At 44.8% G+C, this 16,273-nt stretch overlaps 1 protein-coding gene across 1 annotated transcript in view; it reads left to right on the forward strand.

Moving 5' to 3' along the window:
* The window catches only part of LOC149362552 (sodium-coupled monocarboxylate transporter 2-like), a 54,660-nt gene that overhangs the window by 10,014 nt on the left and 28,373 nt on the right, over positions 1-16,273 (forward strand). Inside the window, exon 5 of the mRNA XM_089568329.1 lies at positions 12,320-12,471. Within this exon, the coding sequence (XP_089424455.1) occupies positions 12,320-12,471 (152 nt within the window). The remainder of the gene's footprint in view (positions 1-12,319; positions 12,472-16,273) is intronic.

The following is a 16,273-nucleotide window of genomic DNA, read 5'->3' on the forward strand; positions in this document are numbered from 1 at the left end:
GAAGAAGTTTTAAAAAAATTCTTTCAAGAACGCGCGCATATGAAAGGAAAAATAAAAAATATATAAAGGGAATGCCGCTTACCAACATTTTCCTCCATTATGTAATACTATTCATGGCTTTTCCAACAGCTTCCCACCGCAGCATGTCAAAATAACGCAGAAATTGTTGCACATCTTGAAGAGATATAGCACAGTCAGTCCACACATTACGCGAGTTGGAACAGCAACAAAAATTCCAATGCCTCTACCGGTCCTAATTGCCCCGCCAGTGCCGATATCATAGCTCGAACCATATTTGATATTCAGGGTTATTCTCGCACCATCCATGCTTACTTCTGTATCACAAAAGAACAGGGTGATCATATTTTTTAGATGGTTAATATTTAAAGACATAGTCAATCGGCACTTCCCTGAGAGTTGTATTTTGGACAGTGTGGAATGTATGGGTTTCTGTAAGTGTCGCCTTGGTAAGGGACAAGACAAAGAATACGTGAGGATGAAACAACAAGAGGAAAGGCGAGCAAGAAGCGAGGCGTGAAGGGCAATACGATGATGGTCCTACCGAAAAGAAAATTAACTGTTTCAGTGAGGAGCCGCTGTTGAACGCTGTTGCAGTGAGGGGCCGGCACTTTAAGCCTCCCACTCTTGCGGCATAAAGGAACGCCGGCGAAATGGAGCTCTCTAAAAACTCCGAACTGAAAACGGTTTTAAGTGCCGCCAAAGAAAGAGACTCGTTTTTCTATTTTCACATCTACCAGTTATCTCATCCAGTTATCTCATCCAGTTATCTCATGCAGTTCTCATCCAGTTATCACATCTACCAGTTATCACATCTACAGTTGTTTTGTACACGTGTCCCCCCGCGCTGCAAGTCATGTATACGGGGGGTTCAGGCTTTTTCAAGTGGAAGTTGTTTCCACTTCTTTGCCTGAACCAACCATCACCAATTTGTGATGAAAATAAAAACGTTTGATTGATTGATTGATTGATTGATTGATTGATTGATTGATTGATGCAATGTCTTCTTTTAGCTCTCCCATTACGCCCTTCTCGTTTCCTTCGAACGCGGCAAGTGCGCATGAGTTTGTGAGGCTGGAGAGGAGTCGAACTTTTGCTTTGATCGGATTCTGGCTAGTTCGGTGACTCCATTACCTGAGAAAAGGTTTCGCACCATTACGATGATCCTTTAAGGAAATCATTTCTAACTCACTAAACTTTCTTGCCGCCGTGGCGGTTGAGTGGTTGCGGTCCCTGCCGCGGCTGTGGAATTTCGATGGAAGTAATATTCTAGAGGCCCCTCTACTGTGCGATGTCAGCGCACGTCAAAGAACCCCAAGAGGTTGAAATTTTCGGAGCCCTTCTAAAATTTCTAAACACGGTTCTTGGCATACTGCGGGGGGTTCAGGCTCCTGCCTCTTTAAACGTAGTAATTCGGCGATGATGAACTAGGTGACGGTCAATGACGGAGAAAATAGGGCAGTCGTGTGTCAATGCCCACCCTAGACTTTGCTAACCAATGAAGCTCTAATATCAAACAGCCACAGCAGCTTAAGCTTGAGCATAACCTCGAGCCCAGGGTTTGGCTAAAAAAAAGAAACAGAAGAAGAAAACATTCCGAACAACCTCGGATTCGGTGCTGGCATTCATGCCAGCACCGAATCCGCTGCAGTAGGAACGCCAGACCGAATTGAGCAGCGCCGCCTAAGCATGAGACCTGGCATTAATGTTATGATGTTTATAGTAGTATCTTCGAAATGTTTGCTTATTGCACAATGTGCACCCTTTATTGAGAAGTTTCAGTGGACGTTTTCACTGCATTTCAGGTTGAGGATCATAACACGGGCCTTTTCCACTCAGAGAGGCATACAAAAATGCCGTAAAGGGGGTATAACGTACCGACCAAAAGATTTTTACCCGTAACAGCCACCTGCTCTTCGAGTTTTCCCTGCTAAGGTCTGTTCATGAACAGCACAGGGCAACTATGTATTTCCGCAGGATGTGGAAGGCAACATATGGTATGGCAAGGACCTCAAACGGCTTGCAACACCCGACACCTGGTACTCTGTCCATAATAGCTTTACCGCGGCAGTCATCTGTGTTCTTTTCATACTTAACGTTGGAGCACGGCAGGAGAAAACGCTAGTGTCTTTTACGAGGTGTGTTAGAAAAGTATCCGACCTTTGGCCGAAGAAAAAAAACTGGCATAACTGGAGCGTTGGAAACCTAATAACCTTCAAAGTAGTCTCCTTGGGGCTCCATATACATCTCCCAGCGGTGCTGCCATTGTTGGAAGTATTCCGAAAAGGCCCTTTTCGGAATGGAATTTAGCTCTGCTGTTGTTGCAGCCATATTGTCCTTTCTTTTCTGAAATCGCGCTCCTTTCAATGGCCTCTTGATTTTAGGAAACAACCAGAAGTCGCAGGGGGACATATCAGGAGAGTAAGGAGCCTGTTGAACTACAGGAGTCTGGTTTTTCGCCAGAAAAGTCTGAATCAAATGCGAGGAATGTGCAGGAGCAATGCCGCGAGGGATGCGCCAATTTCTTGTTGACCTCAATTTCGGTCTCTTGCGCCGCACAGCACCAACTAGGCGATGGAGGACATCCCTGTAGTACTCTTTAGTCATTCTTTGATCCTGTGGGGTGCGTACTCGTGGTGTGCCACACAGAGGGAGTCAAAAAAGCAGTCAGTATCACTTTGACATTGCTGCGCACTTGGCGGGCCTTCTTTGGTTTTGGTAACGTGGAATGCGTCCTCTGTGACGACTGGGATTTGGTTTCCGGGTCATACCCGTACACCAAAGACTCGTCACTAGTGATTACGGCGTCGGTGAAGTCAGGGTAACTGTTTGTGGAATCCAGCATCTCCTGTGAGACTCCAACACGAAGCTGCCTTTTCTCCACCGTCAGCAGCTTCGGCACGAATTTCGCCGCAACTCTCTCCATGACCAAATCTTCGGTGATAATGGAATGTGCAGAAAAATTGCTGATGTTCACCTCTTCCGCAATTTCTCGGATAGTCACACAACAGTCCCGCATCACCACAGCGTTCACTTCGGCAATTACCTGGTAATTTAGGCATGTTGATGGCCGACCGGAGCGTGGCTCTCTCTCCACAGATGTGCGGCCGTCTTTAAACCAGTTGCACCACTGCTTAATCTGTGTGCTGCTCATAGCATCATCACCGAAAGCCGCGTCTGAACATTTCGAATGGTTTCCACTTGGCTATCGGCAAGTTTCTGGCAAAATTTGAGGTAGTAGCGCTGCTCCTCTCGCTCCGCCATTTTCCTTGCAACAAAAAACCGACGAGAGCACTGCGCACTGCCTCACTCAAACGCTGCTTCCCAGCGACTGACGCTATCGGCATGCGGGAAAAAATTCGTGCATGCGCAAGAGGGTTCAAGGTCGGCTGCTGTAAGCGCGCTTGTTTCATATCCATAAGGTGTTCGCCAAAAAAAATAAAGTCTGATACTTTTCTAACAGACCTCGTATACACTGCCTGATACCGCTACCAATGGGATTTGACGTCAGGAAAGTACGTGAAGGCTTATTTTAGGGCTCCATGAAAAATAAAGCATGGTTTGGTTTATGGGGTTTAACGTCCCAAAGCGACTAAGGCTATGAGAGACGCCGTAGTGGAGGGCTCCGGAAATTTCGACCACCTGGGGTTCTTTAACGTGAACTGACATCGCACAGTGCACGGGCCTCTAGAATTTCTCCTCCAAAGAAATTCCAGCCGCCGCGGCCGGGAACGAACCCGCGTCTTTTGGGTCAGCAGCCGAGCACCATAACCGCTGAGCCACCGCGGCGGCAAATAGAGCATGGCTAATTATCGCAGAAGCCACAGTGAACGCTATGATGTACAAGTCTACATATTATTTCACGGTACAAAATAGACAAAATCCATACCTTTATTGTTATTTTGAGAATTTGGCACGCCGAGTGCAGTTTGGGGAATAGATGTAATGGCTGCCAAAAACAATGAAACGGCACCTGTCTGACGTGTTTCTACTCTCAGTAATTTCGATAAGGAATCAGTCCCAAAACCTGAAACCATAAGCCAGCAGCCGTATTGGAGGGTGTTGGCAAGGCGACAGCGCAGGTATATTAATTTACCAATATTTTTCTAACATGATGAATGCGAAACAAATTACAGCAAAAAAATGTTCTAGATTCGAAAGTATGAGTTTTTTTTAACCATATATAGAAGAATTCTCAGGAGACTTTTTAAAGCCGATAATGCTCCCGAAGAGCCTATTTACGAAAGTATGAAAAGACCCCATTATGGCAGCAGCCGCTGGCTGCCCTACCAGACAGGCGCCGCATTTTATAACATTGTGAGTATAAAGATAACTTTTTATCATTTTTCTGTAGTTCCTCTAAGCCCAAGAGGTGTGGCGGCCTTTAGAAGATAACAGGCCTCTCAGGAATCTTTATGGAGGTGAATACATTTGTCTAGATAGGTCGAGTGGTGCCGAGCGGAGGAAATGAGGCAAACTATAGAGCAGGTATTAAGTTTCAGATCAAATATTTGCGCTGTACAGCAGCCCGAAGAACATGGAAATTGTGAAAACCACAAGCACATTGCCTGTACTGAAGCAGCTGCGGTAAAATTTCATATCCTCCGCACGCCGTAGCACACCGCTGGTGTGGTCGAGATACGCGTGGTGGCCTGTGTACATTGAGATGAGAGCAAAACGCACTCACAGGGGCTCTGGTAGCCTCATATGAACGCTACCATCGTATTAATATCGCGTTGAAATAACAATGCCCTTCCACAGCACGCATCGAAGCCACAAAGGAATAGAAAAACCAGCAAAACCGGACACGTTCACATAGCGAAGAAATACACATGGACAGTGCTGGAACAGAACTGAATATTTTCCTTCGTGAAAGTCTTGAGCAGAGCAGGGCGAACATGCGCATAAGCGGACTCATGCCTACATAGGAAAAGATAAAAATCAAGTTATCGGTTGATGAAGTTTTTCTTGCACGTGAAAACTGAGTCCTACTCATATACTGAAACTCTCTAGATGAAAATTTTACCGAAGTGTCGCTGCCGCAATCAGAGCTTAACTTCTTAATCTTAAATGCTTCCAATATCTCCCGCTCTATCTGCGTTTTTCCGCGGCCGATGAGACTCTCACCTTATTGAACAAGGGAGTGCACTTCTCACACTTGTTACAATGCCTTGGTAGATTAGCTGTGCTATCTGGCTGCAGTGACGTGCGGTGCTTTCTCTACCGGTCATTAATGGATGAGCCCGTCGGGCCGATATAAGCTTTTCCAGATGACAGGGAGGGGGGGGGGGGTGAGGTTTTGTAAGTTTTGTGGGCGCAGAAAACGCAACGTGCGAGATTTTGTGCATGTAAAGGATTACAGCGGGTCTCATTTCCACATCCGTCACTTCTTCATTTTGAGATTTTATATATTTATTTACAAATACTGCAGGCCCTTCTCGGGCCCATGCAGGAGTGGATACAAAGGAGACAATACAGGGGAACAAGTTAGGTACATATGTAATACAAAATAAGAATTCATCATCATGGCGGCATCGTGGTGGTAATGATGCCAATTCAGGGAAACGAAAATAGCGGGTTCAGTACGGAAACAAATATAGTTACAAAAAATACGAAATGAAAGTCAGCATCATAGCTTTATCACGGTGGCATTACTGATGAATCAATGCTATTGATATGCTCTATGAATGATTCAACTGAGTTGCAGTTCACAGCTGTCGAGGGTAGTTTGTTCCAGCTAGATATAGCCGCTGGAAATAAAGAATATTTATGAGCATTAATATGGCTTATGGGTTGATGAAGTGCTTTCTCATGGTTAGTTCTCGAAGAGTGACGAAATGGTTCCTGGAGGTATGTTTCTCTTGATATGTTCAAATCACCATGATAAAGTAAGAACAGAAATTTTAGTCTTGAAGTTGTTCTACGCTGTGCCAAGCTGTGAAGATCTGCTTCGTGAAGTAGGTTAGATACGCTGGAATGTCTGGAAAAGCTTGAGTATACAAAGCGCACTGCTAAGTTTTGAATGCGTTCTGGTTTGCCTATCAAATATTGCTGATGTGGACTCCTGATAACGTCAGCATATTCCAAGGTTGGTCTTACGAGCGTTTTATATGCATTAAGTTTTACATTAGGAGGAGTCTTGCGTAATCTTCTTATGAGGAAATACAGCTTTCCTTGGGCCTTGTGACATATGTTTTTAAAGTGTTGTTCCCAGCTTAGATTGCTTGATAGCGTCACTCCTAGGTATTTTATATAATTAGTTTTCTCAATTGCGACATTGGCTATAATGTATGAAAAATCTAGTGGCTTTTTCTTGTTGCTAAAAATTATGCTTTTTGTTTTAGTGACATTGAGTCTCATTCCCCATCTGGTGCACCAAGTCTGAATAGCCGATAGAGATTCATTTAGTTTAATTTGATCTTCTATACAATCTATTACCTTATATACTACGCAGTCGTCCGCGAAGAGTCGAATTTGTACCCCAGAGTGAATGCATGAATTGATATCATTGATATAAATTAAGAACAATAAGGGGGCGAGAACTGAACCCTGTGGTTGTCCTGAGTAGACATCCAAGTTTTCGGACTCAGAATTTTTCAGTTTTACACACTGTTTGCGGTTTTTCAAAAAGCAGTCAATCCATGCAATGATGTTGTTTTCGATACCAATAGCCCGCAGGTTCGTAAGTATGTCTTGGTGAGGAACTAAGTCAAATGCCTTAGAAAGGTCTAAAAAAATGGCGTCTAACTGGCCTCGTGCATTAAGGGCATTTGCAATATCGTGCGTTATCTCTGCTAGCTGTGTGGTTGTTGACAATCGCGATCTAAAGCCATGTTGTCGACTGTAGAGAAGGTTATTAACTTCTAGGTGATTAATAACTGCTTTATAAATAATATGTTCGAGTATTTTACAAGAAGAGCTAGTTAGTGAAACCGGTCTGTAGTTATTTAGTTCATGTTTGTGTCCACCCTTATGAATTGGAATTATTTTAGCCCTACGCCAATCATCCGGGATTGTTAGTCTTCGCAACGAAAGGGTGAAAATTCTTGATAAGTATTTGGAAACCCAGAAAGCATATCTATTAAGGAAATTATTGGAGATGTCATCGGGCCCTGGAGATTTTTTTCGTCTACTTTGCGCAGCAGGCACAATATGTCATCTTCACAAATGTTTATTTCAGAAATGGGATGAGTGATGGGGTATGAGTCAAGAGAAGCACCTGAAACCGAGCGCGAGAAAACAGACTGAAAGAACGAGTTAAATGTAGCAATAGCGTCAGGGTTAGTTATGATTCCACTCGAAGTTTTTATTTCACAAACTGTCGATTGTTCACTTGATAAATAGCGCCAAAACTTTCGCGGGTCATGTTTCATAAAGGACGGTGACGTCTCCTAGAAGAAAAGTGTTTATGCGGTTCGAATTTTATCTTTGAGCGTACTGACAAGGCGCACAATATCGCCTGATAGGCACCGCTTGCGACGACGCTTAATCTTTCTTTTCAGATGGATAATGTCTCGCGTTATCCACTCGTTATCCACGCGTTATCCATTCGCATTATCCGCGCTGGAACTTAAGCTTACGTGAAACTGATCCTACAACAGAGATCAGGACCAGCTCAGGGTAGCCTACTGACTACAGGCGACACTTGTTCAGAGAAGCTATCCACGGGGACATGTGGACAACTGTTTCGCAAGGCATTACCTAGGCGTAGGCAGAGGTTGGCTATTCCTCTTTTCACTAGTTTAGAATGCGATGAGGTGTAAGACAACAGGCTTTTCTTAGTTCTAATGGCAACTAAGCCATTGTCAAGAAGAAAAAGCACGTTAATCGGATTGCTTTCGCAGCTCTTTTTGTGCGGCATAGAACCTACTGTGTAGTCGTTTAGAATGCTTTCCGTAAATCTTTTTTCTTTCTGTCTATCTAGAGGCTTGCTCTGCTAAGCAAAAAATATGTATATATATATATATATATATATATATATATATATATATATATATATACTTCGTTTAGTTCACTATTCTCTCCATGTTTAGCGCACGCACGTTCTTCTCCATAGGATAGTTTTGAGCGACAAGCCAAAGCTCCTGCGTTTCATCGCTAAAGTTATGCCGCCCGCTTCAGTTGCTAACTGCGTCATGAGCTATCAAATAATTTACGCACGATTCACATCGCACACGTGGCGACGACAAAGACGGGATGTTCCAACCTAAAGGCAGCATATGACAAAATTATTGGCCGGGTTGACGCCATTCTGGCAAATATGTTTTTGCTGCGAGCGCGTTTCTGCAATTTGTGTTCTTTCGTATACTTGCCTTGTGACGTGAAAAAGGAGAAATTTCTAGGGCATGATATTGTTACGTTGCCGCCAGCCGTAGCAGGAGGCGCGATGAACGGTAGATAAAAGATCATTTAATGGATGCTGGCCTAGCTTGAGCGCTCTGTCCCGCGCCAGTGCTAGCTTCGTCTTCTTTAACACATTACCTGGGCGACAGAGTGATTGTACCGATAGTGAATGAAAGACACTGACGAAGATGCGCGCGAGAAGGTGATGGCAGAAGAGAGCTAGCACGATGGTGTAGTGCTGGCCGCTACGATCAAAGAGATGGGCGAATGAGTTCAGGCACACGTAGCTTCTGAACTGCTGGTCGCCAGAAGCCGATGGCCTAGGCCCTTGAACGCGCCGAACAGCATGGACAGGAAATGATGTCTTCACATGTGAGCGGCGCCTTGGGTCGGTGGGATCGGTAGTTTGGGTCGATTACGGCGTCGGTTCCAGTTAGGGGCGGGGTACGGGTTGGGTTCGGGTCTGGCAAGCTGTAGCACAGCCGGACGACGCGAAACAGGAACCTGCTGCCAAAGGAAGGATGCAGACTCAGAGCTCCGAAGAATGATGATCAGGAGGACGAGAGCTTGGTGGTACGCCACAAGTACCACTAAGTGTTACACGGCGGCCAGCCGAATATTGAGGCGCGATGATGGACAAGAGATAATGTGTTGTTGTTGTAGCCTAGGTGGCATTTTAATGGCCGCTGGCCTAGCGCGAGCGCTCCATCCCGCGCCACTGTAAGCTTCGTGTTCTTCGTCCCAGTGTAGTAGGAGGGGCCCTTTATGACGCGTGTCTACTTCAGGCTCTGATGTACCTATGCACCTGATGTACCTGATGTACCGACTACTGATTATTCGTTTTTTATTTTGAGAGTTATTTATGTTATACCTAAAGCCGGCCTCAGGATGAGTCCCCTAGATTTGGCAGCAGGGTTGCTGCACCGCACTGTCGGCTAGACCGAGCACGCCAGTTGCAATATTTACACCTTTGAACGCCTTGCAAATGCTCATATCACCATCAGCAGCAGCCTGACTATGCCCTTAACACTTCTAGCACCTCACTACTAATTGTGAACTGCTTTTCCCTTGCGAGACTGTTTAACATCACTTTGGTTTTCTGCACAGTAATTTTCCGACCAATAGTTCTGCCCTATCCGGCTAACTCAATGACCATTGTTTTCAGTTCATCTGTTTAGTGTCTTAGCATGAAAATGTTCGCAATCGAGGCCTCGGGACATCTCCAGTAAACAGGCTGTGAATAACATCCGTGAGATCGTGTCTCCCTGCCTGTCACCCTATATTATTGAAATTTTATTGTTCACTTTGTGGAGGACTATGGTAGCTGTGGACTATGGTAGAAGTCGTTATGGATATTTTCACATAAGACTCCGCTAAACTCTGATTCCGCCATGGCTGCATTAGGCCCGAGGTTTCAAATACGTCAAATGCTTTCTCGCATTCAATGAAGGCTATATTTAAGGAATGCATATACGCTGAGAAATTTTCTATCCACTAATTCATAGGGTGAATATGATGTATAGTCGAGTATCCTATACTAAAGCCTGCGTGATGATTAGTTTCATTGAAGTCGAAGGTTCTCCTCGCTCTATTAGCCATTACCTTATTAAATACCTAGTAGGCAAAGGACGGTGAGCTGATCGGTCTGAAATTTTAAGTCCTTGATGTCTCCTTTCTTATCAATTAGGATTTAAGCGTTCTTCGAAGTTTCTCGTACGCTCTAGATCATTAGGCATTGCGCATATATGGTGGCTACTTTTCCTATTACAAGCTCCCCTCCGCTCTCAGCAGATCTGCTGTTACCTGATCCTCACCTGCTTCTTTCCCCCTTTGCTTGCTCCAAAGGCTTTTTTTGCTTCCTCTTTCGTTACTGGCGGGATGTTCGGCAGTTGTGCGCTACTCCCTCTCATTAACGATCCGATAACTTCTGCTAAAGTATAGGTTTGTGTAGAACTCTTCATCTACTTTAAATATTTTATCCATATTACTAATGGCATTGCTCTCTTTGTCCGCACATCTGTTTTCTACATATACCGAGTTTCCTCTTCATAGCTTTTAGGCTGCCTCCGTTCTTTAGAGCATGCTCGATTCTCCCCATACAAAATTTCCTGATGTCGGCTACCTTGCGCTTTTTTATTAACATTGCTAGCTCTTCCGGTTCCATTCTGTGTGTACGGTTAGATACTCCTAACGGTTTGGCGTTTCTTAATCTCATCTTTCGTCCCTTGAGATAGCTTGCCGGTATCCTGTCAAACAATCCTAGTGCCTAATTGCACCGCCATCTTCATAATGATGGTTGTGAGATTATAGTTCACTCAATATTAAGATCGTTCTCCTGTTTGAGCCGGATATCCGTTCTGCAGTAATGTTGTCAATTCCTGTACTTTCTTTCTTACCGCTAACTCGTGAATGGAATTCCGTTTCACTAGTTTCTTCCTTCGATGTTAAAGACTAGAGTAATTCGAGGCTTTACAATTCTTTGGTCGCTACAACGCACCTTTCCAACGACCTCCGCATCCTCTGCTATGCCAGGGTGACCACACCGTAAAGGCTATTTCATTTTAGTAAAACCATTGAGGTTTTTTCTGTGTCCACTTCCTGTTCTTTCTTTTGCGGAAGAAGGTATTGATGATCCATAAATTATTCCTCTGTGCAAACTCTACTAATATCTTCTCTCTGCTATTCCTGGAGCTTATGCCATAGTCGAATACCATCTCGTCTCTGGCCTGCTTCTTGCCTACCTTAAAACGGAAGTGGGCCATCAGTACACTGTCCTGTGTTTTCACTTCGTTTGTTGCCGATTCCACATCTTCATAGAAGTTTTCCACGAACTGGTCATCATGGCTGGGTGTAGGTGCGTATATCGGCACTACCTTCTACTTCTACCTCTTGTTCTACGCTGTAAAAACCTATAAGTGCATATGAGACAAAAAATAGAGTAAGCTCTCCTGCAGCACACTCCATATTAGAGACAGGATATGCTGCTCAAGTCCCGGTGTAGATTTCGATCACTGAATATACGGAACGGTTACTCATGGAAATAGATGGATATTTACACAGCAAGGCATAGCAACTTGATGCAGTTAAGAGACATTTAAACGCGGCACTAAAGATGTCTATGCTAGCAAAAAGGGTAGAATAAAACCTCAGACAATCTTCGAAACTGCTAGATCATCTCACGTTTTGATGTCCTATCTTACATCGGGCATGCCGGTTGTGTGAAAGAACGTGCCAGCTATCACTCGTTGGTAATGTTCTTGTAAGGACGCGCAGGTGATTACTATGAGTATAAAGTTGTTTTTCGCATGAAATAAAATCAGTTGAAAGTAAGCGCTTTATATGTCTTTCCTTTCCTGTCGTCCTTGTCCTTTTGAGCGCTTTCACTGTCAAGATAGAAAACCAACTCGCCCACTCAATTACATTATTTTTGAAGAGAGGATTTGTATTCGTTACCACGCATAAGCAGTCCGGTATTTTTAATTAAGAAAATCTAAGCGAATGCTTGGGCAGCGTGTCCTGCCGATAAAAGGGTTGCGTACCAGAAGACACCTTTTCCCCTTTTTACTCCAATATAGGCTAATTTGTGTTGAGGCTGCGGTCGTTACTTCTGCTACTATGGCCCGAGTTACCCCCGCAAAAATTTCATTCATCAGAGTTCTCAAATACATAGTGTCTTTATCAAACTTAACTCTGCTTCTAACGTGATTTCTCGCATTTTATATGAATTGTCCGAAAAGTAAAGGGCTATTAATCCTGCTAAGTTAAAGTAAACTCAAATTTAGCACCTGTATGTACAATATAGTTGGGAAATATGTCTTCTCCTTACTACATGAACTGTGATTTCTCTTTCCTGGGCTGCCCTGTATATGTGAGGACACAGCAGTCTAAACTCTGTTATGCCTGTGTAAGGCTCATTTATGCAAATGACGGGACTACTCACAATGCCTAACGTGTGCAGGGTGGCTTACGAGGCGTGGTATGGACCGACTGTGTGCAAGCTCTTGTCATTGTGGCCGCGCCGGCCACCATCGTTATTAAGGTGCTCTGGGACGCCCGAACGCGGCAGCTGAGGCCCTTCACGTTCGAGGACTTCAAGGTGTACGCTCTCAAGTACGGAATTTTGGCAACATTACAACGGAGCTCTCTGTAGCGCAGAGAGTGGACTCGGGCTAGTGATCAAGCAAATTGTCTGACATGCTTTGGCGAAAAGGAAAGTATCAATTTCGAATACACAAAAGTTGAGCAGTAGTACAAACCCACAACCACCAATAAAAACAAAACAGTAGAAATGACGGGACAGTATGTGAGGAGTATTACCAACAGCCTTATTTCCATAAAAGTGCTGCACTTATTATGGCGTGCACGGGAAAAAATTGCCACCAATAATGAGGCATATCATTCCTGAAACGCTCAGAGTGGACAGTGCGCTGCGCTATGTCACTCGTTACGTGTCCTCCGTGTTTTAAACTTTCTTCAAGGCAAAAAGGAACTTTGGTCCTTCCGCCTCTGATTGTTGCAAGCTCCGCGGACGCTACAAAGGCCTCACTTCACTGCTTAGAACTATAAACTTTTGACAAATATGTTCATAGGTAACAACTTTTGGAGTCTCAATAGCAGAGGTTGTTGGGAGCACTTTTATTAGGCAGGATGGACAACCTTCAGGGTGGCATAACAAAGAAATGAGCACTTTCGCTGATCCATGCAATTCAGTCTGTATTACTTTCTCGCCCTGTTTAATGCAATAGCGTTAAATACCCCGTTGTCCTTAAAATCCGGTGTCGGTGAAGTGAGCGAAAAATCACGAGCATGACTCTGGCAGGCGGTGGCCAATGAGCAACCTAAGAGCCAGGTGGGCCACGCAGCTCACATGATGTTGCAGCTTCATCACTACATGCTCACCGGATAGCGAGCAAACTGCCGTAGCAGGTGGCAATTGAATAAATGACTGGTCACTCGTGAAGAGCAACCTGGGCCGCACAAGGACCACCGCTGCGAGCACATGCCATCGCAAGTGAGTGGCACATCGCTTTATCACTGCACGGTCATGATGGCTCCCAATGATCTTTCAGTGTGAAGTAGAGAACGACCTTCTGGATATATGAGAATTGACACACTACACTACAGCGTCATGCCTTTAAGGCGGAGTTTTAGTGTCTCCTCCAATTTTATGAAGTGTAAAGGTAGCGCATTTTTTTCTTTTGCCAAAAAATGGTATTTCGAAAGCAGGCGCAAACATCAGTTAGAACTTCAGTGCGTTTTCAGTTTTGCGGCGTTATTCAGTTTCACTCACAAAGTTAGCTTTTTTTCCTGATAATTAGTACCACGCCGAATTATTGAAACTTGGTACACTTCGCTTGTTTTTTACAGCGTCTGTTACCAGAGCACCCTTATTTTAAACGATCAAGGTGCATCACTTAGCCGAGCTGCCACTCTAGTGCGCCAAATGATCGGCGAAAAAAAAAACGGTCATAAGTATTCATAAAAGACTTCAGCGAGAAATGAACAAGTTTATATTTTTCTTCCTACAACCTTTCTTTAACCGCTAAAGGAGTCACACGTGCTGACGAGGCGATTCGTGGTGATGTTATGCAATCATCAAGGATGATCAAGGACACAAAGTTCACCAAGTTCCGCACTCGTCATTTTCTGAGATCGCTCTGATCAAGCGCTATGGCGGTACTAACAGAAACAGATACAGTGTGGTGGACTCGTGGGCAGGAGGAGGAGGACAGTGAGGAGGAGGTAAGGCGGGCCTGCACGACAGGCTGTGACTTTGCCTAGGCCTTTTCGCCTTGTACTTTTTCTCGAAAAGTGAGTACTTTGTAAATGGCGCTTTTTCGTCCACTTGCTTCGCAAGCTGTAAAAACGGTTATTGTTTGGGTTTCCTTGCGAGGAACACAACAGGCATCTGAGTGCTGCTGGCGCTCACCGCCCCATTTCATTACCTGTGCATTCCCAGTAGGTGGTATGGCATGGTATGGTAAGGTATGTGGTGTTGAACGTCACAAAGATGCTCATGGTACAGAGAGACGCCGTACTGGAATGCTCCACATTAATTTGCACCAATCAAGGTTATTTAACCCTCACTCACCTTGCTAACAGAACAGAATTTATGGATATCGCCTCCACCGAAATGTGCTGCAGCCATTAAGCCACTGCGGCTGGTGGCTTCCTGGAGCATGCAGAGATCACTACAATTATCTCCATGAACTAAAATTTAGAGCGAGGGCTTTATAAGTAGTTTTCAGGGGATCCGGGGTGGTGCCGCTAGAAGCCTTATTTATGGCGCTGTGGCGCTTTCTAGACGGGGCACCACATACACATTAATAGCATGAACCCCAGAGACAAAATCCGCTTCACGTGCTTTGTACGACCTGTTTAATATTCTTTCAGGACGCGGAGCGTATACTTTGCAAGCAGTTATTTTCAATCGTTTAGGGGTATATTTTTTTCTGTTCGAAAAAATGATTGAAATCTGTCTTGCACGGTTTTCAACTTTTAACTTTTTCCTTGGAAATGCCCAATATAGAGTAAGTCAACCAATACTTCAGGCACAGGGGAACATGAGTTCTGAAACTGGTGCTCGTGTGAGCTAATTGCAATGCTACGAACGTTAATGACTACAGTCTAGCCCGTTTATAACGAAGCCACTTATAGCGAAATAGCGGTTATAACGAAGGGATTTCAATTTCCCATTCCCATTATTGCATTTCCAATACATTTTGGGTCCGGTTTTAACGAAGTAAATATGAGCGCGTCAGCGGATATAACGAAGAGATTTAATACCAACCGAAAAATAATCTGCCAATCAACACATTTTTGCGTCCTTGAGGCGATTTTTTCCGCGAAAATAAGAGCAAAATTCGGCTGACTGCGTCCTTTCGTGGCGTCGTCTGCTCTCCTGCGGAGCGAAAGGTTGCTTCACTGAATCGCATGGCACGCCGGTCTCGTGTTGCGCAGTTCTCGAACGGCGTAACGGCGTAGAGTGGTAGAGCACGCCGCGCAGGGGAAAAATGTAAAAAAGAACAGAGACGATTTTTTTTTTTTCGATGACGTCGCAGAGAGCGGCCGTCTTGGCCAATCGCGGTTCTCTATTTCTCCCAGGCAGTCGGCGCCACGGCTGGACTGCAGTCTGCAGGAGGTGTTGCAGCGCGCGCTTTGTTTTATGTCGGTGCCGCGGTGCGCAAGGCAGGGAGAAAGCGCGGCAGCATTGTGCATGTTGGAAGCGTGGCTCATTTTTATCGTTATCGCGGATCGTTGTATGCTGTTTATAAGGACAGAGTTATTCGGCTTGATCTAGCTGGTGAACGGACAACTGAGCGCAGTGTCGCACTGTTCCAGGTTGGGAGCACGGCGAAGGCTAATGATATCGCGCGTGACGCCATTGTCACATGTTTTCTGCCCGCATTGACGCCCGCATTGACGCCATCACGGTTTCCTGTCTTGTTCCGCTTCTTTTTATATTTCGTGACCGCTTCGCCTCAGCGAAGTCCGCACTCGCGAAACGTGTTCAGGGGACGCTGAACGACTTCTTTCAGCGGCAATAAATCGGTATGCCGATGTTTGCATTTTTTTTCGTAGTCCGCATATTACGAAATAGCGGATATAGCGAAGTGATTTCCGATTCCCGCCGACTTCGTTATAACCGGGCTAGACTGTACTTCAAACTTTTTTACCCTCTGTTTAAGATAGAATCAGTATTCTTGCTGTTTTTAAACACAACCATGAAAAGAGGCCCCCCTGACTACGGCCTCCCTGAGAGACTCTGAATAGTACGGAACAAAAGGAACGACTTGACCAGAGCCTTTAGGTACCAGCTCAACTCCTAAACATGTCTCAGAAAGAGCTTTTTATGACAGAAAACCACCTTCTATGAATGCCACGCCGGTGATTCCTTCGCCCAATATTTCGA

The sequence above is a fragment of the Amblyomma mixtum genome, chromosome 2, assembly GCF_055824585.1.
Source record: "Amblyomma mixtum isolate Tamu chromosome 2, ASM5582458v1, whole genome shotgun sequence".
NCBI lineage: Eukaryota > Metazoa > Arthropoda > Arachnida > Ixodida > Ixodidae > Amblyomma > Amblyomma mixtum.